Source organism: Zonotrichia albicollis, chromosome 15 (genome assembly GCF_047830755.1).
Source record: "Zonotrichia albicollis isolate bZonAlb1 chromosome 15, bZonAlb1.hap1, whole genome shotgun sequence".
In the NCBI taxonomy this organism is placed as follows: Eukaryota; Metazoa; Chordata; class Aves; order Passeriformes; family Passerellidae; genus Zonotrichia; species Zonotrichia albicollis.
Window position 1 is genome coordinate 6,101,654 of NC_133833.1, and position 27,793 is coordinate 6,129,446.

At 46.1% G+C, this 27,793-nt stretch overlaps 1 protein-coding gene across 2 annotated transcripts in view; it reads left to right on the plus strand.

Moving 5' to 3' along the window:
• Window positions 1–27,793, plus strand: part of GLRA1 (glycine receptor alpha 1) — a 44,887-nt gene that overhangs the window by 6,816 nt on the left and 10,278 nt on the right. For both annotated transcript variants that reach the window (XM_014264780.3, XM_005483685.4), the window contains exons 2-8: window positions 7,591–7,721; window positions 11,798–11,865; window positions 20,559–20,782; window positions 22,964–23,046; window positions 23,673–23,810; window positions 24,549–24,763; window positions 25,336–25,482. In XM_014264780.3, coding sequence (XP_014120255.1) covers window positions 7,591–7,721; window positions 11,798–11,865; window positions 20,559–20,782; window positions 22,964–23,046; window positions 23,673–23,810; window positions 24,549–24,763; window positions 25,336–25,482 — 1,006 coding nt within the window. The remainder of the gene's footprint in view (window positions 1–7,590; window positions 7,722–11,797; window positions 11,866–20,558; window positions 20,783–22,963; window positions 23,047–23,672; window positions 23,811–24,548; window positions 24,764–25,335; window positions 25,483–27,793) is intronic.

Consider the following 27,793-nt stretch of genomic DNA (forward strand, 5'->3'; position numbering starts at 1 on the left):
TACAACCCAAAATGTGTGTATCCCACCTCTCCTGCCACCCTGTGGGCCTGGGAATTGTAAGCATTGTCCAGCTTCCAGCCCCATCCATCACACCCTGACACAGAGCTGTGGACTTTGAAATCATCTCCCAGCAGTGAGGCTGACAAAGCAGCAGCCTCATCAAACATAGCTTGCTCTCCTGCACCAGGGCTGAAAAAATGGAGTTTGGTTTGTTCAGTTCCCCGACCAAACAAAGTCAGAGTGAGAAGGAGAAAATCCCTCCTGGGCAGGGGACCCAGGGCTTGGCCATTCCTTGCAGAAGTTACACTTCATTATTACTCATGAATAAATGATGAATTACACCAGGAATCACAGATGGCACAGAGGGAACACTCAAGTCCAGCAGGGCATTTATGTTGCAATTACAATGATCAACTCCATCAGAACATATCAACATGAGTGCTCTCATCACACAACTCGCTTTACACAGCACAAATTCCATCAGAGAGCCCCAGTTTTACCACAGGATCCCCAGTTTTGCAGGTAGGAAAAAAAGGTTAGCTCAGGAGACCTCTTCAAAGGATCTGCAGCAAAAAGTTCACATTCAGAAGATAAAATCCACCAGCACTCTGAACTACATGTCATATCTCTTAAAAGAATTCTATTCATACCACTTCTGATTTAGCAAAAAAAGTTACAATATCCTTACCCCACCTTAATGAGCAGCATAAATCCTTAAAGCAAAACTAATTTTTAAAAAGCTGCTGTAGGGAGCTATTTGAACTGATGGGAGTGACTGCAGAGCTATAGATAGAAGAGCACCCACGACTTCTCGGAATTCTCTGACACTTGTCTGGTCTGTGATCTAAAACCCTCTGACGTCAATTGAGGTTCCCATTGCAGCTCTCCATCCAAACACCAAATCAGGAGCACATCAGCAAAGAGAATATTCTTACCTAGGTGATGAAGTTTCATCTTGTTAAGACGTTTTTTCCTTTATTTGCTGCCTTCAGGAGGGCTGTTTATGCACAACTTTGAATATCTGACTTAGCCCTCCTGACTTTAAAAGGAATATGCAGTGAGTGTGTGTGAAGCTACAGACACATGCTTTTGTCTTTGCAAAGATGTTTTCCCCTTTGTTTTTCCACAAAAAACAAAAAGCAATTATAACTTTGTTTTTTTTGTAAGCCTCTCAGTATAGGCACAGGTGAGAGTCAATGCTGGTATTTGCTGGATTTATCTCACAAGTGCTTAAAACCTGAGCTTTGACTTGTGCTTCTCTGTTGTTTGAACTGCTTTCAGACCTGCCTCAGAGGTTTAGGATCATACATCCCCAGATAGTCACTGCATGGGCTCCAAGAGCTATGGATGCTTCTGGAAGAGGGAATAGTTGAGAAAGTCACTAGAGATAATGCCTGTGGCTCAAAAATTAATTTAACAAACACTTTTTAGCATGCGATAAGCAAGAGTAACCTCACAATCCTTGTGAGGAGCAGACCTAGCACAAAACTGCGCATTATTCCCATATTCTCATACAATTTATTGGTCTCCCTGTGCTATTCCCAACTATATACAACATGCAGATTTCTCCTCCCCCCAGCCAATTGTCTAGTCATTTATTATTTTCTTACTGCTCTGTCCAGGCAGCGTCAGCAAATGTTCCAAGTGCTGGTGTCTTTCCATAGAGTTAATCAGTGTAATTGGGATGGTTTATAGCTCTGGACAGAGTGTTTTGCCATATGGCATAGGAGCCATGGGTTGCAGGAACGTGGCAGTGGAGCACAGACACCAGAATGCTGCAGTCTGAAGAGATTTTTCTCACTCCAGTGAAGTTGTTGCAGCTCTCCCTGGATGGGAATGACCACAGAGGGTTAATTCCCTGAGGTTCATGAAAAAGTGCCTCCCAGCTCCTCTCCTCAGGTACAGCCACAGGAGCCAGTGACAATAGGGTGGTGAATGACCTTTGAGAGTGTTTTGGGATCCTTTGGGTTAAAACTTTAACTGATTACATCCTGCGACTACTGCAATGCAGTTACTTCTGGTGCAAGAGCTAGAACCGGTTTAAAGAGCTCACAGCAGCAGAGCACAGCCATCCAGGACAGAAACATTTAACAAGCCTACTCCTTCTTTCCTGTCCCCATCCTCCTTCCACTAATAGAGACAAATAACAGCTCATTGCCCATTTCTTTCTCCAAGTGAAATCTCTCCCCAGGTCCTCAATTTCCATATTTCCCCAGTCTCACTGTACACGTCCACTCTCCCATCCTGTTCCTGTATTCAGGCCTGCTCCCTGCCTCTCCTGCATGAACACTCAACTGAATTAAGAAAACAACCATGTTCCAATTCCCTTCCCACCTGTGAGAATTCACTTTAAAATTCCCCCCTGAGTACACCCTACACCAGGGGCTGTAAAACACCAGCAGCTGAGCACAATCAAGAGGACTGAGATCACCACTGTGCAGCCAGCACATCTGTAACACTCTCAGCTCCTTCTACTCAGCACCAGGACAGGCTAAAAATTCAGTATTGGGGCTCTCTTCTCCCATTCACCTCCCCTGTTCCATCTCCTTTCCACCTCTAATGCTGCAGGCCAGAAATTCAGACAAGGTGATGGAGAAAAACAGGCAGGCAATGAGTTTCATTCTATTTAATTGAATTACATATCAATATTGATTGTGCTATTAATTTTGATAGTAAATCTAATCATTAAAATAAAAAGTCTGCTTGCAGTCTCTGCCAAGCCTTCCCAGCAAGGGTCTGGCAGCATTCCCCTCTAGATAACCTGTTGGTGTGCAGTCAGAAATAAATCTCTGGGTGCAGAGTTTAGGGCTGCCCCTCTCTCTTTTCAGGACAATCTGTCCTTCCTGCTGCAGAGGAGGAGAGAGAGACAGGCAGCCCCAGCATCCTCTGAGCTCTGCTGAGCTCCAGGATCTGCTCTGTGCCTGGGGAGGGTTCAGGAGGAGAAAGAAGAGGCTGCACTGTTAATCACGGACAGCACAATGCTCTGATGTGCAGCTGCCCCTCTCAGAGCCCGCTGGAGTCAATAAAACAAAGCTGATGAATTCTCCCACATCCCCCTGCCCCAGCCTGGCTTTGGACATAATGGGGGAAGCAGTTATTTGCACACCTCAGCCTCCTCAGACCTGATGGATATTTCCCTCCCCTGGGATATTTCTTAAAGAACACATCACATCTGAAGGACAAACGCGTGAGGCAGCTCACCTGAACGCTATTCCCAACACATCCCTGCCAAGGTTTCTGGCTTGCTGTGCTTCAAAAATAATAAAAACCCCAAAGAAACCACTTCAGAAACCTTTGCTGAGCAGCACAGAGCCAGGTAGGGGTGAAGCATCTTCTATATCTCCCCAGCCTGCAGAGATCCCACTTCTCTGGAGCCACTGATGTGGCACCACGTTACCTTCAAAGGGACCTGAGTCTTCCACACTTTGCAGAGAGATATTTCCCTTGCAAACACTTGTTTGGCAACAGTTTGTTTCTGCTGCCAGACATGATTTTTTTACACTCAGAATTAATGATTAACAATTAAATTATTTGACAAGGGAATTGAGGCCCTGTGCTAATTAAATTCCTTCATCACTCCTCTTTGAAAAGAAAAAAAAAAGAAAAATTTATTTCTCAGTATCAGCATTCAGCCAGAACAGGGCATTTTGTGATGCTGGACTTAATTAGATGGACAACCATGGCCACAGCCAAAAAAGAGAAAAAAAGAACAAAAATATTGCTCAAGGATCATGCAAATAGGAGGAGGAAGAGAAGGAAACAGCCAACTGGAGAGCCAGGAATCAAGTGAACAGACACATCCAGACAGCAGAAAAGCCACATTCTAAACCAAATAATTTTTTTATTTGGTTGTTTATATATATATTTGGTTGTTTATATATATAATTGTTTATAAGAATATATCATCTGTTTAGCTGAAACAAAATGATACAGATAGAGTAAACAGTGCCTGTATAGGCTGGGAAAAACCAGCCATAGGTGTCCTGCAAAGCTCTGTTTTAAGGGATGCAATCCTGCTCATCTCCACCACTCTCAGATCCTGCTCCTGGCTGGAGCTCCCGGGGGCTTGCTGGTGTCTGCTTACACACCAGCATTAATATCACAAAAGATTATGCTAGTTCATCGACCCTTTGAAGAGATCCTTCCCATTGTAGCTGCTGTGATGATTGCCTGATGGCACTTTCTCAGCCAGATCCACTAGGGATTACAGCAGCATAAATAAGATAAGCCTCTGTCTGACTGCTATTAAAACGCTCAGCTCAGACAACTCTTACACCACTGCAAACTCCATCCTTGGTGGGTTTGTTGCAGCCTTTGCCTCCCTTTGTTTATTCACAGAATAAATCTTCTCTCCGAGCAACACAAACCCCACTAAATTTCCAATTCTCTTCCAGTGCCAATAATTTTGGAATCACTCCGCAATTCCCCTCTCCTTGTCTCTGTGAGCCAGGAGACAAACAGTCCTGTGGGACTTTCAAGGGTGTTCTGGAAGGACTGAGGGACGGAGAAAACCCCAGAAAGCTCCCAAGACAGCACACAAGGCACTAGCCCAGACAGACCTGGAAGACAGAGGAAGCTGACAGAATTTTTGGGTGCTGAGCTAAGCTGCCATTGCAAAGCTCAGCTGTCACAAGCAGAGTGAAGATTTTGGGGCTCTGTTAGACAGAATCCATCCACCTCAGTGGATCAGCCTCTGCAGCTCCCAGTGGTGTTTTCTGCCATTATTTCTACGATAGAAAGTAGATTTAGCTACCTACTTCTAGAAAGGCTGCTCCCTATGCACTGCTTTCTTGTAAATCCAGGGGGAATCTCATTTTAGGAAAGCATCTAGTAACCAAACAAACTGGGGGAACTCAGAACTCACCATTCCCAGGCACAGCCACACAGCAGCCAGACAGATTTTAAACATGCATCAAGCCACTGAAGCTTTGTGTGAGAGTTTCAGCACATCCCCAGAGGTGCTCCCAGGGACAGGCCACAGGGATGGGCATGAAGCTGCAGGAACCAGTGGGGCTGTGAGAGGGTGGTCCTATCCCAAAACTTCCTGAGCTTCAGCTATCCAAATACTTATTTCCATGTGGGAAGAGAGCCCATGAAATTAATTTATTTGCAGCTTTGATGCAGAAAGAATCAGAAAATGGCACCCAAGAAATACAGATTCACTCACTGGAAGTGGGGTGAATATATTGAGTAGAGGCTTTCACACTGAATTTAGGGGAAAGATGAGCACTGATTTCTTTTCTTTTCTCCACCTCATTTTTTAAAACAAATGCCAGGGGAATTGCAGTTTCTAATTATCCTTTTCCACTTAAAGATTATTAGATGCTTATTAGGTTTGTATTGCCTCTCCCCTCCCACACAGATTTTCCATTTCCATATACTTCATCCAGTCTACAGTTAATGAGAAGGAATCAGTGTATTGCACTGTCTGGCATCTTGCTGAAGTGGCAGAAGTCTTTGGTTACCAAGTCATTTGCTGCTTAATTGAAATCTTTTCTCTGGACTCATTGCCATGCAGACACTCCATTGGAATGCAGCAGTCAAGCCCAGTATTGATTGTCCTCCCACTCCCAGCTTTCTTCTGCGTTTGCAAATCAATTGCACCCTGTTGCTTTCCTTCTAAAAACAAATTAAATTAAAAACCATCACCCATTCCACAACCCCATTTACCCCTGAAACGCATTGGTTCTGCTTTGCAGTATTTCCTTGGGGCAGAGATGGGGACAAGACAAGAAAGGAGACGTGGTTGGAGCAAGATGCACACCTTGCCAGAGAGAAAGAAGTGCAGCAGAAATGCTCCAGTGGGGGAGTGGATTGGGAATACACAAAGGAATGAATAAAATCCCAGTTTTAGGCTCTCACTGGAAGTGATCTGGAATTAATCTCCCTTCTTCACTGCAAATTAAAATGTTTTTAACAGTTAAAAACCCAGCAATCAGAGAACTCTGTTGCAACTTGCAAAAGGAGCCAGACTGCAGTTGTGAGTTTGCAGGACTGAAAACCAAGGCTTGGAAAATCATTGCTGCTGACACCAGAAAAGAAACTCAGTGCAATGCAGTTACCAGATTCCTGATTTTGAAATTAGGCACCCAAACACTGTAGAATCCCATCTGAGTTTTTAAAGTTCTGAGGAATCAAATGGTTCAAATGCCCTTATCAAGGCTTTGTCAAGATAACATCTCTCTTTGGATTTCAGCTCAAACTTGCATTGGAGGAGCCCATTTTTAGGGGCAGGATCAAATTAATACCATGCATAGTTTCAGTCCCAAATTCTTCCCAAGAGATCTTGTGTCAGTACTTAGCACTAGAAACTTCCCAAGGTGAGGACCCTGGTGTCACTTGTGAGGACATGTGTAGCCAAACACCTTGTGCCTGTTGTAAACTCCCTTAGACCTCCCAGCTGCTCTGTCAGGGGCTCCTCACCGTTCCCACAGCCTTTATACTTAAAAGAAATCAGTTTTGCAGAGTGTGAAGCACTCAATGCCTCCCGAGCAGCTTCTTTGGCTCACCGTACATTTGCATTGCAATGCTGCCTGCAGGCTTTGTCCAGGTACCTGAACACACAGGTTCATCCTACCCAAATTGCATAGATGATTTGTGGGATTTTTTTGCATCATCTAGGCAGTATTACTGAACACTTGCAGCCTGGGAACAGACTGGTGTTCAAGTAGAACCCATAAAACCAGAGGGAAGGTACTGAATGGTGTCTGTTCCTGTCTAGGAAGTCAAACCCTCCTGCAAAGGTGAGAATGAGCAGCTAATACCAAGGGTTACTTGCTCCTTTATAGATTGCAACAACAGATTTCCTAAGCCCAGATCATCACCCTGCAGATCCTGCAGACTCCCATGGAGTCAGAAGGCAAATTACCAACCATTGGTATTTGTCTTTTACAGAAAGAGTGAAATCACAAATTTATCTGCCCCAGAGTCCACACAGGTCCCAGAAAGATTTCATTTCCTTTCATCTTCAACCCAACATGAGAAAAAAGTCAGGATCACACTCCAGACACTCCAGTTCTGTGTTGAACTCAGACCCTGCATTGCAGGTACCAGTGGCAGAGGCTGGGCTGATTAGCAGAACCATCCCTCTCCCATCCAGCCCCACAGGCTCTGCATGAGCTGTGCCATCACGTGATGCTCATTTAAACCTCAAACTCCAGATTTCTCTGATCCTACTTGCCTTTTGGAAAATCATACTGCCAGAGTACTGCATATGCTCCCTGCTATTTGCCCTGTAATTAAGCAGTAATTGCTGCCCAAGGCTAATCTCAGAGTGTATTTTACCTGTGGAGCTCAGCGCCAGAGTTCACATTTGTAATTTAGTGGCACACCAAGGAGCTGTACCTAAACTCACAAAAGGATTTTCACTGCTCATCATCTCTCTTCTACTTTGGTGGCAGCTGGGATTCTGTATTTGGAGATGTTTGGGCTGGGCAAACAAATTAGCTGAGACCAGCCTCATTAGGAATTCACATGGGTACCCGTCCTGCCTCAGCAGGAATAAGATGCTGACTGCTCTGTTTCTGGACCCCAAGCCCTCCCCAGCATGGGATACACGCTGAAACCTCCTCTTTATTTCTACTTGCACAGCCTGGCAGCCTCCAAGGAAGCTGAAGCAGCAGCTCGATCTGCCCCCAAACCCATGTCTCCTTCTGACTTCTTGGACAAGCTGATGGGGAGAACTTCAGGATATGATGCCAGGATCAGACCAAATTTTAAAGGTATGCAAAAAACCCCAGCTTTTTCTCATTTTGGGACTGAAAACTGCATCCAATCCTCATTAATATCTTCCTAATGCTGTATGAAATATGAATATTTATGTTCTTACCAAGTATGTATTATAAGGCTATTTGGTACATGGATCCCTGTAGATTTCTGGAAAGACATCAACAAATGTCTGCTCAGAGTGGAAACAACCTTGTAAGAATTTACATACTGTAAATTTAGGGCCCCCCAATCCCTGCTTGGATCAGGGAATCTCAAAGCATCAATCTCAATACAGAGATCAAGGATCCTGTCAAACCAAGCAGTGACTGGCAGGGAGCTGAACTTCTTCAGAGGTAAAGAGAAAATGCCCAACTTTGCTTTCCCCTGGAGTCACTGCCCACAGCACCCACCAATGGCAGGCAATGCTCCCCCCTTGGAGCCACTGCAGCCTCTCCCATCAGCTCCAGAGAAACCCCACAAGATGCCAGGGCAGCCCAAACCCTGTCCCCACATTAAAGGGGCTCCTCAGCCCAGCACTGCTCTGTGCTTCCCATCCAGATTTCCAGCCTGCCCCATATTCCATGGCAGCCAAGCAGCACTGATTAATCAAGCCCTGGCACAGGCAACAAAACCTCTTTTCTCCTCAAAACACCTCTTCTAGCAAGTGTGGGGTTTCTGCATGGCTTTTTCAACCTGGTCTAATGGAGATGTCCCTGCACATGACAGAGGGGATGGAGCTGGAGGGGCTTTAAGGGCTCTTCCAATTCAAACTATTCTATGATTTTTTGTTTTCCTTTTTAACTGAGCTCACTTTCACAGGGGGTCTTTGGCCCTACATCACACCCAGAGATAAAGCAGAACCTGCTCCTCTCAGCCAGTGCCCATCTCCAAAGCTCATTTTATTCACTTCTTTTGTTTCCTGCAACCAGTTCCCTCTCCCTGGAGCCACTGGCAGGGCTGACAGGATTCCCAGGACCCATTAATCACTGGTGACAGCACCTGGCACCCAGCTTGGAACAATAAACTCTGTGCTGGGCTTTTAAACCCAAAGAAAGATGGGAACCCCGTGTCCCAGTAACCAACCAGGCAGCAGAGGACACTGCTGCTCTTATCCAAATGACAAGGAGCTAAAATACCACCCTGTAAACCTGCCTACCTCTAAATTATGCACACACACAAATTAAACTTTAATATTTAATGAAATGTATACATTCACTTCCTGCTGAAGGCAGCTGTATTGCATTTTTATTTGAGATAATTTAATTTCAGTTTTATTTCAATGAACTACACCTTCCCCTCAGGGCAGTTTTGCTGGCTTAGCCTCCCACACGTAAATCAGGCTCCAATTTATATGGGAGGCATAGGAGGTGTTTTACAGAGCTTGGGGTTGTAGCTCTCAAAGCACATCATTTAAATTAACTGCAGTAACTCATAAGGACATTTTAATTGCTTAGATCTAAATGAAAATAATGCTGAAGATCCATATCAGATTGATTTTTGGGGAGGGGAAGATTAACAAAAAGAAGATTGCAGCTTTTCTGTAAATGCTGTAAAGTCTGGGCTTAGCTGTGGATTCACATTCCGAGAACAAATAAGCAGTATTTGGGTTTTCAGGTGGAGGATGGAGTCAGGAGCTCCAGCAGGGACAGAGAGGAACCTGGCAGGGACCTCTCACCCAGGCTGTGCCCTCATCCCTGCTGCTGGAAAACTCCATTCCTCCACAGCTGCATCCCTGCAGAGAGGAGGAATATTTCAGTGGCAGGCAGGGAATTTTCTAGAGCCTCTCACAAGCTAAAAGATCCCCAAAATCACCAAATCCTGCAGGGAGCTCATGGCTCACCTTGGACATCCTGAGAAGAGCTCAGTGCCTTAACAAGAGCTGGGCTGCCCCAAAAAGCCTTCACGTGCACCCACCCCACCCTCAGCTTCATGTCAGCACTGGATCAGGAGCAGGGGGACCAAAAAATCCCAGACCTGTCAGAGTCAGGAGCATGTGCACTCATCCAGAGGATCAGCTCAGCGTTCTCCTTGTACTGTGCCCTGTGGGAGGGGAATCACCTGCTCAAGGACCTTTTATGTGGTTTGTGAATGAGTCCAGAGCAGAAAAACATTGCCCTGAACTCAACAGAAGGGATGAAACAAGTACTAAAGCCTAATAATTGTGTGCTTTCAGCATATGGATAAACTTCTGGATAAGAGGAGTTGGTGAAGGCAGGGGGGAAAAAAGATTTAATTTTTGTGTCTGATAGCTCAAGCCATGCCAGTGTTTAACAGCCTGGAGAAAGCTGCACAGACTGAGCAGTGTGAGATGCTGCTGAGCTGGCAGAGCTTGTCTGGGGGCTGGCTGGGCACAGCCTGCTCACATTGCCTGGGACTCACACCAAGAAAACCCCAGCAGAGAGCATCACTGCAGGGAACAGGCACAAACTTTCAGAGGAGGCCAAGGCAGGAGAGGAGGAAAGAAATGAAGATGAGAAAACAAAGCTCCAAATGTTCCTCAGCAATCAGGAAAATCCATTAATTTCCACACAGGAGGAAGTTTGCAGTGATTAGAGGCACCAGGCTCTCGTTAAAGCCATTCCTCCCCCCAGTATTTCATGCTGCAGCAACTGCCAGACTGCAGATGTGACCTTAACAGGAACATCACTCCCCCAGCAGGCTGAGCCACCAGGCAGTGTTTGAAATGCAGCCACCATCCCTGATTCCATAAAAAATGGGGAAATAATCTGAAAATCCACACTCTGTGCTGCCACAGATCTTATCTGCCCAGAAGCATCTGTCACAGGGATGACATGGGATTAACTCCGGGGTAAAAGGGGACCTTGGTCCCTGGGGCTGTGCCTCTGCTCCCTGCCTTTCCCCACCCCATCCTGGGCAGTGCCCACAGCAGCCTTTGGCAGCCCCCCAGAGCAGAGGCCCCTTTTGCTTCAACCCCCTACAAAAACCCATCTCATTATGTGTGAGGTATCATTATGTGTGAATCATCCAAGCCACAGGTTTGCCAGGCGCCAGGTATGCCCTGGCTCCAAAACATTCCCCAGCATTTTGCTTTGTGTTGAACTGCAGCTCTTGGCATCTCCCTCTGTGTAAGTGCAGCATTTCCACCTCAGATTTTCCAGGCAATGTTATGAAACACTTCCAGTCACTCCTTTGGGCATCAGTACCACACAAACAGACTGACCCCCATGACCTCAAACCACAATCTTGCCATCCCTTAACCCTCCTTTGGTGACCCCTTAAATTCTCCAGTACATGCAGGGTAAGCACAGCTTTGGTCTGAGAGCAAATCCAGCCCAGGAGAGGCATGGCCCAGAGACCAGGATTACCTCTTCCCAAACAGGACAGCCAGAGAATTCCTGCTGGCACAGCCCTGAATTCTCCTACCCAGCTGTGAGCCCTGGATCAGGATCACCACCTGGGGTTTGGGGTTTATGGGCAGTTCTGCTTGGGAACACCAACAGCAACACAAGAAACAGGTACTGGAACAGCTGAAAAGGACACTGGAAAGGTCTTTGGGATTTGTAACCTGGGATTTACCCTGCTGAGCAGCCAGTCCCTCCCTGCTGTTGGAGGGTGCAGAGGGTCAAGCAGGCAGTGCCAACCCAACACCACCACCATCATCATCATGTGGGGTATTTCCTTCTGCTTTGCCAGCCTGATCCCTACAGCTCACGCTGCTGCACTGGCTTTGAGGGGAGCACATCATCCTAGCTCAGGAACAGTGACTATTTCATAAGTACAGCTCTAAATAAAAGTCAATTATCTCTCAGCTCCTTTCTGGGATACTTTGCTATCACATCCAAGGTGAAATTACCGCTCATATAGCCAGGTCAAGACACCTAGAAACTGTCCTGGCTGGCTCTGATCTATTCCTGTTTATCTGAGCAGAGATCTGTAAACACTGACAAAGAGGAGAACAGAGGCAGAGCCCGAGCCCTGCCTGGTGTCAAATGGGCATCAGGACCCAGACTGGGTCACCCAGGCCTTCCTCCCCTGCTCACCCCATTCCCACAGCAGGTTTTAACTCCAGACTGGAAATCCTTTGTTCCACAAGCTCTGAGCTGCTGTTCAATCTGTGTTTGTCATGCAGGCCCTCCAGTGAACGTCAGCTGCAACATTTTCATCAACAGCTTTGGTTCGATTGCAGAAACAACGATGGTAAGTAAAAATCACAGCACAGCTGCTCAGCTGCTGCCTCTGCCTCACTGCACTCCCAGAAAATGCAGCATCACCCTCCTCCTCAGAGGGACCAGGGAAAAACACTCAGTGCTCCCGAGCTTGCTCAAAGTTTGAGTAAATTCATGGTCAACAAGACTCATTTCATGTAGCTGAAGATCATAGAGTCTCCATCTGCATTTTATAAAAACACCCCATGAGCAAAGGACAAGGGTCAGAAAGGACAACAATCTTTTTCTGAAGATTTGCCTGAGGCTCCAAGCTCAGCCACAGTTACAGATACTTTGTGTTTAAGTGGGCATAAATCCAAAATTAATCTGGAATCAAAGAGAAGGGAAATCAGCTGAACTCAAATTCAGTTTGCACCAGGATTTCAGATTCCCAAAGACTAAGAGAATTATTAAAGATTACAATTATTGTTTTCTTGGAGACATGTCTGGTAGACAATGATCTTTAGTAGGAAATCAAAACCAATATTTCTGAGTTAAGGCTCACTTCATACAAAATTAGTGAGCATGGCTAAAGGCTGTATCTAATTGGCAAGGCACTAGGAGCAGAGGATCACTAGAACAGGAGATAATTGCTCCATCTGAAAACTATTAGAGATTGGTTGTGACATAACCAGTGAACAGCAAAGGAAAACTCTGGAGGTACTGTGCCTTACTGCTGTGCTAATTAAAGATAATCCAGAAATATGGTGTTTAATTACCCTCTGGTAATTCTTTTTTCTAGAAAAATGCTGAATGAAGAATGCCAAGCTCCAGCTTCAGGCATTCTGTGCATTCAGGCAGGAAGTTTTAGGCTTTGCATAGAGATCACACCCTTTGAATTGAACAAATTACTTGGCATGCACAGACTGTCAAAGGAGAGCCACAGCTCAGGTTTTGAGTCTCTTCTGACACTACATCATTCTGCTGGAAGTATTTGGGTTGGGATGGTTCAGTTGTGTTAGTGGAGGAGAAAACAGAAGCTGTTATTCTGTCCAAACACGAGGAAACAGATTTCCTACCTGACTGCAGAATTTGTCAGGGCTCACAGGTGGGGAGCGTAGTGTGGATTCATTTGTATAGAAAGGAAAAGAGGAAGAACTGCCACTGAAATGCACATCTGTTCCTAATTTACTCTTTATTGGTTACCTCCTTTGGCCTTACAGGCAATAAATGCTGTTCCTGCACACCAACCCAGAGTGCAAGGGAGCAGGACAAGCCCTCAAAGGACCTGTGCAATGCTCAGAGCACATTCCACTGGAGCGTTTTTCAGTGCATCTGTCCCACACTGAGAGATGCACTGGAGCAGCCAAAGATGCCACATGATCCCTGTGAGCAGGATGCTCCATAAAATTAGCACAGACTAGCACAAGGGAGATGCAGTTCACCTCCAAGACACGCTGCAGGGACTTGCTATCATCTCCAGATGCCACTCATTTCATAGGCAATCTTCCATGGAAAAAAAAAAAATCCCCATGGGAGCCCGAGAACACCCTGTGGGCACATTGCTTTGTCTGGAAATATCCAAGGCAGCTCTGACAAGGCAGCCCAGATGTCAGGCTGACACAGCAGCACAGCCTGAGCTAATGCTCTCGTGTGGGAGCAGCAGCTCTGCTTGTAAACACCAACAGCAACACAAGGAACACAGGTACTGGAGCAGCTGAAAGGGAGATCTCAGCAAGCTGGAGAGGTCCTGGGGATTTGGAGCCTGGGATTTGCTCTGCAGAGCTGCCAGTCCCTCCCTGCTGTTTGAGGATGCAGCAGGACAAACAGGCAGGGTCAGCTCCCGGGAAGAACAGACTGTCCTGTCTTGAAACCATTTTGAATTCAAACAAGTGGTCAAACATCAGAGGAAGGGGTGGCAGCTTGAAAATGGAGAGGGGCAAATCAGTGTTTTACCAGAAAGAAAGCCACAGCCTATCACTGACCCCTGGGACTGATGATGGCAAAACTCCCCCAGCTGCTTCACTGGCCAAAAGGAGACAGAAAATTATGTTTTAAACACTCATCATCAGGCACTCTAAGCCTGGTCAGGTTCAGGTCTGAGTGCTCCATTACCTCATATTTCATTATTATTACACTATTACCTGCAGGAGAAATCACAAGGTTTTATGGGTACCCCACATGTACTTAGAGAAGGCTTTAAAATATCTCCATAGTGGGCTGATACTTCCTATAGAATATACCACTGCTCCCTTCTAAGTTCACATTGCCTGAATATCACAAATCAGTGTAGACCATGAGCTCACCATGCAGTAGATTAGAGACATTAGAGAGTGCTCACTTATGGCTTGAGGCCTCCTGGAAGGTAGAGGAAGAGGAGAAAATATAGAAAAATAGAAAAAAATAGGTATTTTATGTAGACAGCTGGGACTACAAACCCCAGAAGGAAAGAAAATGAGCTGCAGCCAAGAGTAGGCACAAACTGCCCAGAGTGGGCAGAAAGCTGCTGCCTGCCCCACAAAGGCTCAAAATGAACAAGGCAATAAATGGAGATCTGAAAACTGCTGCAAGGTGAAGGGGAATTTAACAAAAATTAAGAGGCAAAGTCAGCCACCAAATTGAATTCTAAGGCAGAGCTGATTTAGAGCAAGGGAAGTGAAGTAATTCCTTTAAGCATCCTGCAGAGCTGGAGACCCAACATGAAAACCTCTAGAGTGGTGCACATAATTGATGGGACATTTATGTTGGATTGCAGCTCAGAGCTGGTACCCAGCCCCACTTGCCTGGAGCTCTGAGGACAAGGGGGGGTTACACTGGGAACACATCCCTGGTTGTGCTCCACAGGGAGGGAAAGGGCCAAGCCCAACAGCCAGACCCTCCTGTCCCAAAGCATCACTGCAAATAGTGCATCCAGCAGCAAGGGATTCCCAAGGACAAGTGCAAGGTGTAATTATTATAATTATATAACACCAAACAACACCCAAACACAAGCTCTTAAATCCCTTTTTGCTGTTCAAAAGCATAAACAACTCCCCAGCCATACCAGACTATGAAACCTATAGCAAATGGAGAAATTCCTCATTCCAAATAAACAGAAGTGAAGCACCTTGGGAACAGGTCTTGGGTTTAAGTGAATAAACTGCACCAGCTTTGGCTTTTCTTTGAGGCATGAGGCAACTGATAGGATTATCTGAACATTTCATTAACAAATTCCCTGCTATAACAGCAAACTTGAAATTAAGAGGTGTCCTTGCTCACTCTTCCAGTGGAAGCTGCAGTTTTGTGGCCTTCTACTGGCTTTTTATACATTTTTATATCATCACCTAGCAATGTTAGCAGCTAGACTCAGGATGGGCTTTTCTAGACTCTTCTTTTAAAAATGACCCACACACAGCAAAGAGACTGAAAAAGAAAGAAAAAAATCACAGAAGAGCCAGCACAGCCTCCCTTAGACACAGTGTAAATATGCAAATTCATTTTTGCTGCTTTCATGCCATAGTTATCTCATCTGAAAAGAGCAAAGCAAATGTGACCTTCCAGCCAGCTGCAGCACAGCCACAACTGAGCTCCCAGCATCTCCTGGGGACAGGAGGAGCTGGAGGCTGCAACTGTCCAAATGTTAAATGCTTGTTCAGAGACATCTGCACACGAGATTCCCAACAAGAAAACAAAGCAAAGCAGACCAAGAAATTCAATCAAGACTCACAAACCCCAGTACAACAGAGGTTCTGATGAAGAACTTGGGTCCTACATTTAATACTGATCCCACTCACTCCAAAATCAGCAAAAGATATGAGTTTCAATGCACAGAGTTTCAATTCACAAAGCTAATAGCAAAAGTTAGGTTTTGAGCAAAATTCCCTGCAGTCAGTCATTCTTAAACCCAACCATCAGTCCCACAGAGATGATAAGCACCTAACAAGTCACAAAACACAAAATGAAAAGGTTTTCACAGCTACTCACAGTCTGCTGCCATCTCAGTGTTTAGACCTGCAGTGTTCCAGCTGTCCATGATTGGAGTTTGTGCACTAATGGAGAAAGGAGGGGGAAAAGAAAAAAACAAAAAGAAGCCATAAAATTGGACTGTGCAACTCAAATACAAGGGCACAAAACCCCCTCAAGCTGAAAAACAAAACTTCAGTACTAAATACCTACATTTGCAATCCTGGATGTTGGCTACAGCTCATATCCCAGCAGTCCTGATAGCTCAGAGAGATATAATCCCCACTTTTTGGAGGAAGACACAGAAAAACCTCCCTCGTGTGGGTTCCAGCATAAAAATGCCCACACTTATTGAGCACCAGGGTATTGCTCCCACCCCTCCCCAGGTGCCGGCCCTTCCCTGATACAGACTCCTCCTCCCTTGCCCGGGTGTGGCTTCACACTGCTTTCAAATTGGCTACTTGGCTATTCAACCTTCCTAGGGCTGCTCCTTGGTGTTCTTGCAGTCTGTTGTAGTGCTCCTTGACAAGGCAGATTGCCTTCAAAGTGTTTGTTCATTCCCATTCTAGAGAATTAACTCAATGCCAACAAAGCCCCTCGTGCTCTGGTGGGGTCCCAGAATCCCCTTCTGAAGGACATCAGTCTCTCACCAGCAAAATGTGAATTTATCAACGGGGAAATCTCTCCCCAGAACTGTTCAGTGCAGAGGCTGCTCTGACAGGGCCCCTGAGTCAGGAGGGAAAACCTAAGGATTGTCCTGAGGGGCTCCATCCTTTCTGCCCAGCTCTGCCTGCAGCCTCCTCTGCTTTCAGCAGAGATGTCAAGGCTCTGGGATCCTGGCAAGGGAAGGTCTCAAATGATCTTCTGTTTCCTTGTCTCCTTGCGAGGTCACCAAGCAGAATTTCAATCCAGCATTATCAAATTGAACTACTTTGATCACTCCAGTTATTCTCTTCCTGCCTTGTGTCATTTCCCTCTTGGGAGTAAAATGCCTTTGTGCCAAATTGCAAAGCTCCTGAATGCCTTCCCTGCACAGAGCTGCTGCTCCCCTCTCCCCAGCCAGCCAGAGGAGCAGGCTGCACAAGATAATCAATGCCTGGATGTGATGGGCACACAAATGAGCAATGTGAGGGATAAGGAGGATATGGAGAAAGAGATTTTTACTTTTTTTTTTTTTGCCAAGTTTGCAGCCCCAGTCAAACATCTTTCTTTGCTTGAAAGTTCACATCAGAAATTGGCCAGTGCTGTCCATCATTTAGGAATAACTGTGAACTTGTTGGAGATGCTAATTAAGATGTCCTATACAGCATCCAGGAGAAATGCTGCATCTCTCCAGGTAGCCAAGGAATGAGTGTTGCTTGGCTCATCACCCCTCAGCCTGACTGCAATGCTGAGGACAGACAGAGGATGCTCAGCTGGTGCAGAGCACTGTAACCCTTCTCTTAGCCTGTGTCACAGCACAGACATACCCTGACTGCTCTCCATGCGTCCTGCTGGCTCCCCAGGCAGTGCCATGTCCAGTTTGCAGTCACAGTGCTTGGTTTTACATCGATGTTCAAATGAGGCTCGACACAAGGAACCTAAAAGGCTGCTCAGAGCCTTCAACGCTGCAGTGCAATGACATGAGGGCAAAGGCATCTGGGAGAAAACCACGCTCTCAGTGAGCAGGCCAGGACTGTGGAGTAAACTCCCTGAGTAGGAAGATCTGCATAAATGCACACACAGACGTAAAATATTAATGCCCTGAAATGGCAAAGCCAGAGAATTGCATTCAGTGCATGTTTCGTGTTTCTTCGTCCTTGCCCTTTTTATATCACAAAGTTAAAGCCTTGTTTTCTGCATTCCAAAACAAAAAAGACCCACAACAAACACTTGTCTCCAAAGGAGGAACACAGTAAACCAAACCAGAGTTACTCCCCACACTGCTGCACATCCCTGGGGTGGACGTGGTGCAGTTTCTCCCACCACACATTCACAAGGTGCCCCTGCACTGTTCCCAGCAGGACCTGAGGACAGGACACTGTCACTCTAGAGGTGAATTAGGAGGGGCCTTCTCACACCCACCCACTGTGAAAAGTTAATTTTCATTTGGCCCACCAGTGTTTAATTAAGATTCCTCCTCATGGTTACAAAGACTATGGATATCATTCTGCCTGTGGTCTGTTGCTGTGGTGGCAGCACAAACCATCCAGCACCTCCTGTCACCCTTTGCTACTCTTTTAGCAAGTTTTGGAGCTGAAGCAGTGAATTTGCTCCATCAACAAAGCTTACCTGCAGTAACTCAGGCTGTTGGAGGGAATTTGGCTCCATTCCCTCCCCCCTTCTACTTCTCCATCAGGCTGAGCATACTTCTGGGCAGCTACCACTGAAGTTTCTTCCAAACATGAGTTTAATTTGTGTTGTACATGACAGAAGTCCCAAACTGGAGCTGACCTGCTAGCATCCAGCTTATTTGTAGCTGAATAAGCAAAACAACCTTTTGCTTTCTACCTATTAGGTCAGTGACATTGATTTCCCCTGACTGTAATGGCTGCAGATCTTGATGCACAGAAAAGGGAGAATTGAAAATATACAGGTAGCTCTGAGAGCTGCTGCTGCTGTGGAAAATGGGAATTTATGGCTCCTTTCCTTATCCAGGCTTGTGCTGAGACCGTGGTCCCCAGCTGTCCCCAGCTATTCACATTTCCTCCAGACACATTATCCAGGGTCGACAGAGATGAATAATTAAGTCAGAGGGATGCACTAGGACTCGTGAAGGTGACACTTGGAATATCAGCAGAAGCAAAGAGTGCTGCAACTCTTTTTTGTGTTCAGAGGTCTGCTCCTTTTAGCGTCAAGTCCCTGGTTCATTTGCTGTTGTCACAATCATTAATGTCGTTAGCAGCTCTTGTGCTCTGAGGGTGCAGATGGCACCAAGTGGCCTGAAACAGACTCCAGACCATGTGCTTGGCTAGAAGTGCCTTGTCCAAAACACAGAGCACCCCACACAATCCTCTTATGGGAATATATCACATGGGACTCCATTTTCTTCGTGTGGAAAAAGGCTATTCTTTATTGAATAACTCCTTTTTATAGAGTTCTAGAGACAGTGTGGGACTCCAATTGGTCAGGAGCTTTCTTGCCAATTACTTTTATTGGTTAGTAACTAGTTGTTATCCTGTATTGACTGGTCACTCAGACTCAGTGTCTACATGCAGGGACAGTTGTTTGTGAGAGACTGTTTTCATTTTTCTATCTAAAGGTGTACAAACAGTTTATGCAGGTTGTTTTTACCCAGGAATAGATTATGTTAACAAATTACTCATACCAGTATTGCTTTCACATGAGAACTTGCAAAGTGCTGGCTTTGACAAGGCCAGCCACTGATTCCAGGAGAGCAGGCTTGATTTTATGAAACCTTTCTTTATGATTATTCTACCTTGCTGCAACATCCTCTCCCAACCCTCCAGTGCCACTGGACACCACGAGAGTTGTGTCCTTGTTGACAGGAGGCTGTAGGTTCACAGTCAAGTGAGCTCTTGAGGCAGCAGCATCAGAAAGTCTCTCCTATACAGGCACCCTTCAACTGCAGAGCTCAGTGTTCTCCAGCTGGAAAGAACAGAGCTGGTGGCAGAGGGAAGGGAGCCTCTCACCGGGTGCCTGCAGCAGGTATCAGACACCAGCAAGCACATCAGACACCCTCCATTAACTGTGTCCTAATAAAAGTCTTCAAAGTACATTTATATTAGAAAGGCAGCAAATAAACCCTTAATCATGAGGAGGACTATTCATTCGGGCCTGGGCAGTGGAATTGGTTTATTATATGCTGCTCTTCAGACACAGTCTGCCTCTATACTTAGAAAATGTCAATTAATTTATGGTTGTGGAGCTTTCACCCCTCTCCTGATAGCTGGCACATCCTCTCCCCATTTCAATTTGTTGGCTCACTTTCTTATGTGAAAGTCAGAAGAAAAGGAGCATGGGAAGCTGTTGGCCAGACAGGGAGAAGAGAAACAGCCCCTGATTTTCCAGTAGTGTCTGAACTCAGCCTCAGCAGCCAGCCTTGACCTGGGGAATTTAGGGGAGCTGTCAGACTCATGGTTATGAAGAAAGTATAATTTTGCATAGTGCTGAGGGACTACCTTCAATTAAGGAAGATGGTCACGCTATAAAATCTGTTGCCTTTATGGCATTTTGACATTAGAGGGGGGAAACCCAGAACACTCAGGATTAGGAGAGCAGACTTCATGCAAATCCCTCTCCTGCTCATAAACTCTGACCAGGGCAGCTGCTCCCATCAGCTCACCTGAGTTATCCTTGCATTAGCACACACACAGGGAATTTTTCTTTCATGGACAATATCTCTCATTGTGCCTTCTCCTTTCCCAGTGCTGGGGAACTACAGATAGTCACAATGTGGGACAGTTCAGCACTGCAAGGAAGCTGGTTCAGTTTCTTTCCTCACTTACGCCCCTGGAACATCCTCTTGCTGACAGTGGCCATTCTGCTCTGCACAGCTGGTCCTGTTCTCTGCAGCCCCAGGGTCCAGACAGAGAGGTCCTGGCCCTTCCCACACATCTGACAATTGCTGTAGCAGAGGGATGCAGGGACAGGCAGGCAGCAGCTCATGCTATGCCATAGCTATAAGCTACGAAGCTAAAAATTAAAGCAGTTCCTTGAGGAATAATACCAAAACCACTTGGCATAGCTTGGGAACCATAGGCCTGGACGTGGTCTGGCTCATTTTAGGATTGTTTTAGTGTGTGCTCCCCATGTGCCAGCACCCTGAGCCTGCCCTGAGCCCTGCTGTGTGTCTGTGTGCAGGATTACAGGGTGAACATCTTCCTGCGGCAGCAGTGGAACGACCCCCGGCTGGCCTACAACGAGTACCCCGACGACTCCCTGGACCTGGACCCCTCCATGCTGGACTCCATCTGGAAGCCCGACCTGTTCTTTGCCAACGAGAAAGGGGCCCATTTCCATGAGATCACCACAGACAACAAGCTGCTGAGGATCTCCCGGAACGGCAACGTCCTCTATAGCATCAGGTGAGCTGACTCCACCAAGGTCACCCAAGCCTTTGGGCATGCTGGTGGAAAAGAGAAATTTAGGGGGTTTTAAGGTGTGAGATCATTCAATTAGCAGTGATGAAGCAATGTGGTTAAAAGGGACCTCTGCTAAAGCATATTGAGGCAGAGGATTGGTCTGGCATGGAATTCAACTCATCTTTAGCTTGTTCAGTTCAAGGACTTCTGCTTGGAGCAGATTCCTTAACATCCCTAATGTAAAATTACTTATGTTAGTGCAAGCTAAAACCAGCTGTGCTGTGTGAAAACCAATAGAAGCTCATGAACACTCTGTTTTCAAAGCTGCAGCATTTCCTGATTTAAAAAAAGTAAAAATCATGGAAAATGCTAAGTAGAGCCCCATGGCTTTGTCTCAGCCTGGTTGTTCCCAGTTATCCCTTTATTACTAGATCCAAGAATCCATCAGCAAAATTGAACTAATTGCACTGAATTTCCCACAGGAAATCAACCTTATCCCCCACCCTTCACTTCCAATCCCATTCACACTTTATTTAAACCAATGAAATTAAGATCAAACTTCACGGGCTTAGACTGGGAAGCTTTAACTCTATATTGAAGACTTTTCCACCTCATGTGTAAGGTAGATTTGGCTATGGGACACACACCCCATCTCACACTGCAGCTCCCAGTGGCAGCAATGGGAAGGAAAAGCAGTGTGGAGCTGTAAAATGGGAAATAAGCAGCTTAATAATAACAATAAGCTGCAAAGTAGATGGCCTCCATCAAACACCAAAGTGCTTCCAGCCTGAAGACCAGATCCCTGATGGCCAAAACAACAAGAGAATTGCCGTGTGTGTTGGCTGAATGAGGAAATCTCAAAGTTCTTCATGTTTAAAACCAGGCAGGGAGCAAAACCAACAGCAGCAGCTTGGCAGTGAGCAGGACACAGGGTCCTGTTCCTGCAGGGGCACAGAGGGGCACAGGGTGCCCCAGCCCTGGGGCTGCTCTGCCAACAGAGCAATGACTCAGCAGAAAACATGGAAAAATCACCATTTTCAGGGCAAAAACCTGAAAATATTTCAGTTCTTGTTTAAAAGAACAACTTTCCTATCTCGCTCATCTCTGGATGAAAATATAGGTTTCTTTACAAGTACATTTTCCTGTGAAAATTAAAAAGAAACAAGAGCACACTGTAAATTCAAAGAGTTTCCAGAAGGAGAAAGAGTCTTTCTCTTTAAAAAGAAAAATCTCTATGAGGTACTGTGCCCTTTTCTAACTGTTTTTTTTGCTACTACTAGCAATAATCAAACTCCAGGCAAGGCATTTACAAGAAGGTGGACTTTGTCACATCTTCTGTCCCAACATGCCTCCAAACTCCAGCTGAGAATTTCTAACAACATACGATTTTAAATTAAAGTATCTTTCCATCCTGATAAGTTTCTTGTAGGTCTGATGATAGAAAAATTCAATTTCTGTCCCCTGGGTAACTCTGCTATTTCTACATCAAGGCAAAGAGCTGAAAACCCTAAACACTTCAGGGAACAGCATTTTCAACATTATCAAACCAAATAACTCAAGTCTAACTATCTGGAGCAAATCATTTAGTATCAGCTTGTTGAACCAACCAAACATTTTAAGCGCAGATCATGGTACAGGGCAGCACAGCAATATAACACAGAAAATACAGCCTGCACCTAGTGGAAAATGGAGACGAAAAATAGAGGTCTCAAGGGCTCTGCAGGAATTCAGGAAGGTGCAGGAGTTCATATTGGCTTAGCACAAGGCATTTTCCCTGCAGAAAATCCCACTGAAGTATTTCTTTCCCCACACACAAACATATGATCTTGATCAAACTTCTTTTTGGTGGTTTTTTTTTTTATCACACACGAATGTTCTGTTCAGAGATTTACAAACAGTGCCAGTCTCTAGAAATGCCTCTGGGGGTTCCAGAGAGTGGGCTTGGGCTTTCTGCTCACCCAGCCTGAGGCAGGACAGGAAAAGCAGCAGAGCTGTTTGTGAGGGAGCTCTGCAATGAAACGAGAATGGGAATGGGGTCACAGACCCAAATGTTCAGCATTTCAGATGCTGTCCAGCACCTGAGTGAGAGCACAGGCAGGAAGAGGTGGATGACCTGTCATTCCCCCAGCTCAGCCCCCAGCAGTGCCCCTGTTTGCCATCCCCTGTTCTCTCCTCTCTCCTCAGGATCACGCTGACTCTGGCCTGCCCCATGGACCTCAAGAACTTCCCCATGGATGTCCAGACGTGCATCATGCAGCTGGAGAGCTGTGAGTCCTGTGCACGTTTCAGAGAGGAGACAGCCTCCTTTCCCTGCTGCTCTCCCTGCCCTCTCCTTTCCCAGCTGCAGCCCATCCCCAGCCCAGCCTTCACTGGAGAACCTCCAGCTTAGGGTTTTCCATTCATTCAGCCCGTGTAACGTTTGCTAGAGAAACCTCACAAGATCCCATGTGAGGAGCCCTGGCTTGCTTGTGATTACATTGGCCTTTCACTTTGCAGGAGAGGTGAAAGTGCTTTCAGCTGCAAGTGGGATTTTTTCTCTCTGGATGAACATCTGCCACTTGTACATGTTGCTTATCCCAAAGGAGGGAAAGATGATGAGCTCCTTCCAGAGAAAACAGTCAAGTTGGAAACAGTAGAAAACAGTTCAGCAAGCCAAATTGAAGAAAAAAGTGTTATTTATTGCGGAAAATCCATTGCAGCTCCAGTGGAGGTGGCTGCCCTGGCTCTTCCCACATGAACAAGCAGTTTTGCCTCGACCCAAATCCCATTCATGACAGCACTGTCAGGGAAGGCCAGGATGCCCCCTGCCTCCAAGCTGTCTTCTGCAACACTGCCCTTTTCCAGATCAGTATTTAATGTGATTCATGTGACATTTGTCCCTTCCTCTCAACAGTTGGATACACAATGAATGATCTCATATTTGAGTGGCAAGAAAAAGGAGCAGTGCAAGTTGCTGACGGGCTGACACTGCCTCAGTTTATCCTCAAAGAAGAAAAAGACTTGAGATACTGCACGAAGCACTACAACACAGGTCAGTGATGTTAACCCTTAACTGAGGGGTTCAGTGGAGAGGAATTCAGGATTATGCATTTGCCAGTCTCTTGCTCTGTCTGATGGCACTCTGGCCTTGTCCTACACTTCCGCAGATGACAGACATGTGGAAACACATACAGCAATTGAAAGGCTAATGGACATAAATGTGCAAAATCCTCTTGTCCCCAGTAACAACTGCATCAATTCAAGGGTGTTTGGTTGGGATTTTCTCTCCTAGAACCTTCTTTTGTCTTTGAAATTTAAGTGACAAAGGACATACTGCCAAAGGGCTTTCTTTGCTATATTAATGTTCATAGAATCCTGGAATGGTTTGGCTTGGAAGGGACCTTAAAGACCATTTTGCTCCAACGCCCTGCCATGGGTAGGGACACTTTTCACTGTCCCAGGTTGCTCCAAGCCCTGTCCAACGTGGCCTTGAACGCTTCCATGGATTGGGCAGTGACAGCTTCTCTGAGCAACCTGTGCCAGGGCTTCCTCACCCTCACAGGGAAGAATTTCTTCCTAATATCTAATCTAAACCTTGTCTCTTTAAGTTTGAAGCCATTCCTCTTTGTCCTATCACTATATGCCCTGGGTGACAGCTGTTCATTTCCTCCCCTAACAAGACCCTGGTCTAGGCAACACAAGGAAAAGGAAAATCCCCAGACACTGGCTGAGAACAGGAGGCTCACTGTGCCTTCCCAATAACCTCCCCTGTATCTCCCATCCTCCCCAGGCAAGTTCACCTGTATAGAAGCTCGTTTCCACCTGGAGAGGCAGATGGGCTATTACCTGATCCAGATGTACATCCCCAGCCTTCTCATTGTCATCCTGTCCTGGATCTCCTTCTGGATCAACATGGATGCTGCACCTGCTCGCGTGGGGCTGGGGATCACCACCGTGCTCACCATGACCACGCAGAGCTCTGGCTCCCGAGCATCACTGCCCAAGGTAGGGAACCCCTTGGAACACCAGGAAAATCGTGCCCCTTTTGGGGACCACATCTCAGGAAATCCCTACACAGATCCTCCTGCTGCCTTTGCATAATTCCTGTGTAAGGACAAGCAGAGCAAATTCCAGGCACATCATGAAAAAATGTTAAATTCTCTATGACTAGCAGGAGAACTTCAGCACTCACCACAACTCCCAGTAACCAGGAGCTCTGTACCCTACAAACCCCTGCAACAACCACACATGGATGTACACTCTACATTTTAGCTTTTTAGTCACTTGATCATCCTACTTTTATAACAGTGCTGAATTTACCTTTATGAAGGGTTTCTGGTATGGTGGATTACTGTTTTCCTTGCATATAAACAATCACAACCAAGGCCTGAATAAATTAAAAGCTGTGGAATTGTTGCTACTTAAGAGCCTGTGAGGAGTTTCAGTGACCTGGTAACACATGTTAAATGAGTGAGATTCTGGTGTCCAAGAACACATGTCAGCCATGTAAAACACCAAGTAAAAATGCATTTGGGTAAGGAAGCCACCCCATTTTTGTCTCTTCTTCTGACTCCTAGGTGTCCTATGTGAAGGCCATAGACATCTGGATGGCTGTGTGCTTGCTGTTTGTGTTCTCTGCCCTTCTGGAATATGCTGCTGTCAACTTCGTGTCCCGGCAGCACAAAGAGCTGCTCAGGTTCAGGAGGAAGAGGAGGCATCATAAGGTAATACATAAAGCATGGAGTACACAGTGAAATCTGTCCCAGCAGAACACCATGGTCAGCTGAACCAAGCCTCTAGCCCTCAGGGAATCCCCAGTGTCTGTTTAGATGTTAAGGAGGCTCACACACCACAAAGCAGAGCTGGCTCAATGGATTGTGCCTGTTCTAACAGCCTGCTGAGCCCAGGAGTCCAGCAAGCTGGGTTTTGCTAGCCAAAAGGGTTGTTCTCAAAAGGACAAGTGTCACACAGCAATGTTCTGGGGTGAGTTCTCCTGCCCAGAAGCTGCAGCCAGGGCTGGGGCAGGCAGGCAGGGCGGTGTGAGGGGTGTTTGTCAGAGAGCAGCACGCCCAACACAACAGCCTGCAGCAGCCCAGAGGTAAGTGACACCTCTTTTGTCTCTGCCTTCTCCATGTTCAAAAGCATCTGCTTCTCAGACTGACTGCAAGCTCCTCCTGGAAAGAAAGAGCTTTATTCTGAGCCTTAGCCTGCTCCATGCTTACCTGCCGTGGCTGATCCCAACCCCAATCTGAGCATGCACGCAGCTCCGACAGCTCCCCAGCCTGGGCTCCAACAGCAAACACTTCACATCACATTACAAAGAAACATAAAGGTGGCTGTGATCACGAGGCCAAAGGCACTTAAAATTGTCCCTATATAACTGGTAGAACCAGGAAAGGGGTTAGCAAAATTTCAGCACCAGGCCTGAGAGGCTGCCCTCAGAACAGCATTAGAATCCAGTACATTTTCTAGGAGAGAAAAACCAAAGACAATTTTGCTGATGCAAATCTCAAGCAAGCCTGTAGGTGATTACCAAGCTCTGCCTTAAATATTCCTTATAGGTTTTTGTCTACTTTCCATGATCCATCCCACCCAGTAACCTTCTCCCATTCCATTGTTTCACTGTCCCAGCCATTAAAAGTCTTTCCCAGGGTCCAGCCTGTCCTGCAGCAGTTCTCAGTGCACGCTTGCAGAACTGCCACCATTCCAGGAGGAAGTGGGGTTTGAGGAACAGGAATCCCTGCATTTTTCTAGATTTGCTTCTCTCTGCTTCAGTCATCCTATCTGCAGAACAGGAGATCATTGTTCATTTGTGCTCAACCCAGTCAGGACCAGGGATGAAAAGTGTTGGACAAATGCAAAGGAAAAGAAATAACAGATGAGACCCTCAGCACCCACTGATTGTGTTTGACCAGAACAGGGCTCTGCCATCCCAAAGTCAACAAGGCTTTGGTTCAGAAGATGCAGCTGAACAGGGGCAGAGTTAAAGCCACCCACATGGATGCCTCCACAGTACATTTATCTCTTCATCTAGATTCAGGCATCCTGTCTCTGGATCTGTGCTGTTGTATGCAGATCAGTCTGTTGATAAAACAGTAAGAAGGAAAATAAAGCCACTAATACAGAGACTAGTTTAAGAGATATTTGGAGAGCTGTTCCATTCAACACAAGGCTGTTAGCACAGTCCCTGCTCAATCTCACAGCTATTTAATTGGAGCAAAGCATAAACAAAAACACTTGCAAAAGCTAAATGAACAAGGTTTGCAGGCTCATCAGAAAACTAAGCTGACTGCTAATATGTAAATGGGCTAATGCAGCTGCCAAAGGCACTAATTGCTCTGTCCTGATGTCCTGACTTGTCTGGGTGGCTCTGACTGGTTTAGGCATGACACTAGGCAAAAAAAAAAAGAGATATTGCAGCCTGGTTAACATGACACCATCATCAGACCCACATGGAGTGCATTTGGAAACATTTCCCTGCGTGGCTGGTGATCTTTGCCTTTCTCCTTTGGCATGGCACCTTGAAAAAGGCACTATTGTCTTCTCTAACCCTGGTATGCCACTCACCAAAACAAAGCCACAGTGGCCAAAACAAAGTCACAGCCAGTGGGCCCTCAGCAATGAAAATATTAAAAAATTCAGTAAATTAAGGATCAAGTGGTTTAGGTTAAGCCAGACATGTTTGTGCAATGGGAAAAGAGCAGAGGCAGTTTTACCTGAACCCCTGCATTACAGATGCGATGAGAAGGTCCATAAGCTCTGAGTATCACAGAAAACCAGATGTTGATTTTTTTGGGTAATTTTGTTTTGCTCAGATATGGCAGTGTCCTCTGTGTCCTGCTCCTCATCCCATGCAGCTGCCCATGGGATGCAGGGGCCATCCAGAAAAGACTCTTCAAAGGACAGGGCAAGGGTCAGCAGGGCACAGTGGGCAGGCAGCTACAAGGGAGGGGGCTGCTAGGTCAGTGTTGGGGGACACAGCATGGATCAGCCTCTGTTAGTGATTAATTAGGGCTGCTGCTCTACAATTAGCCT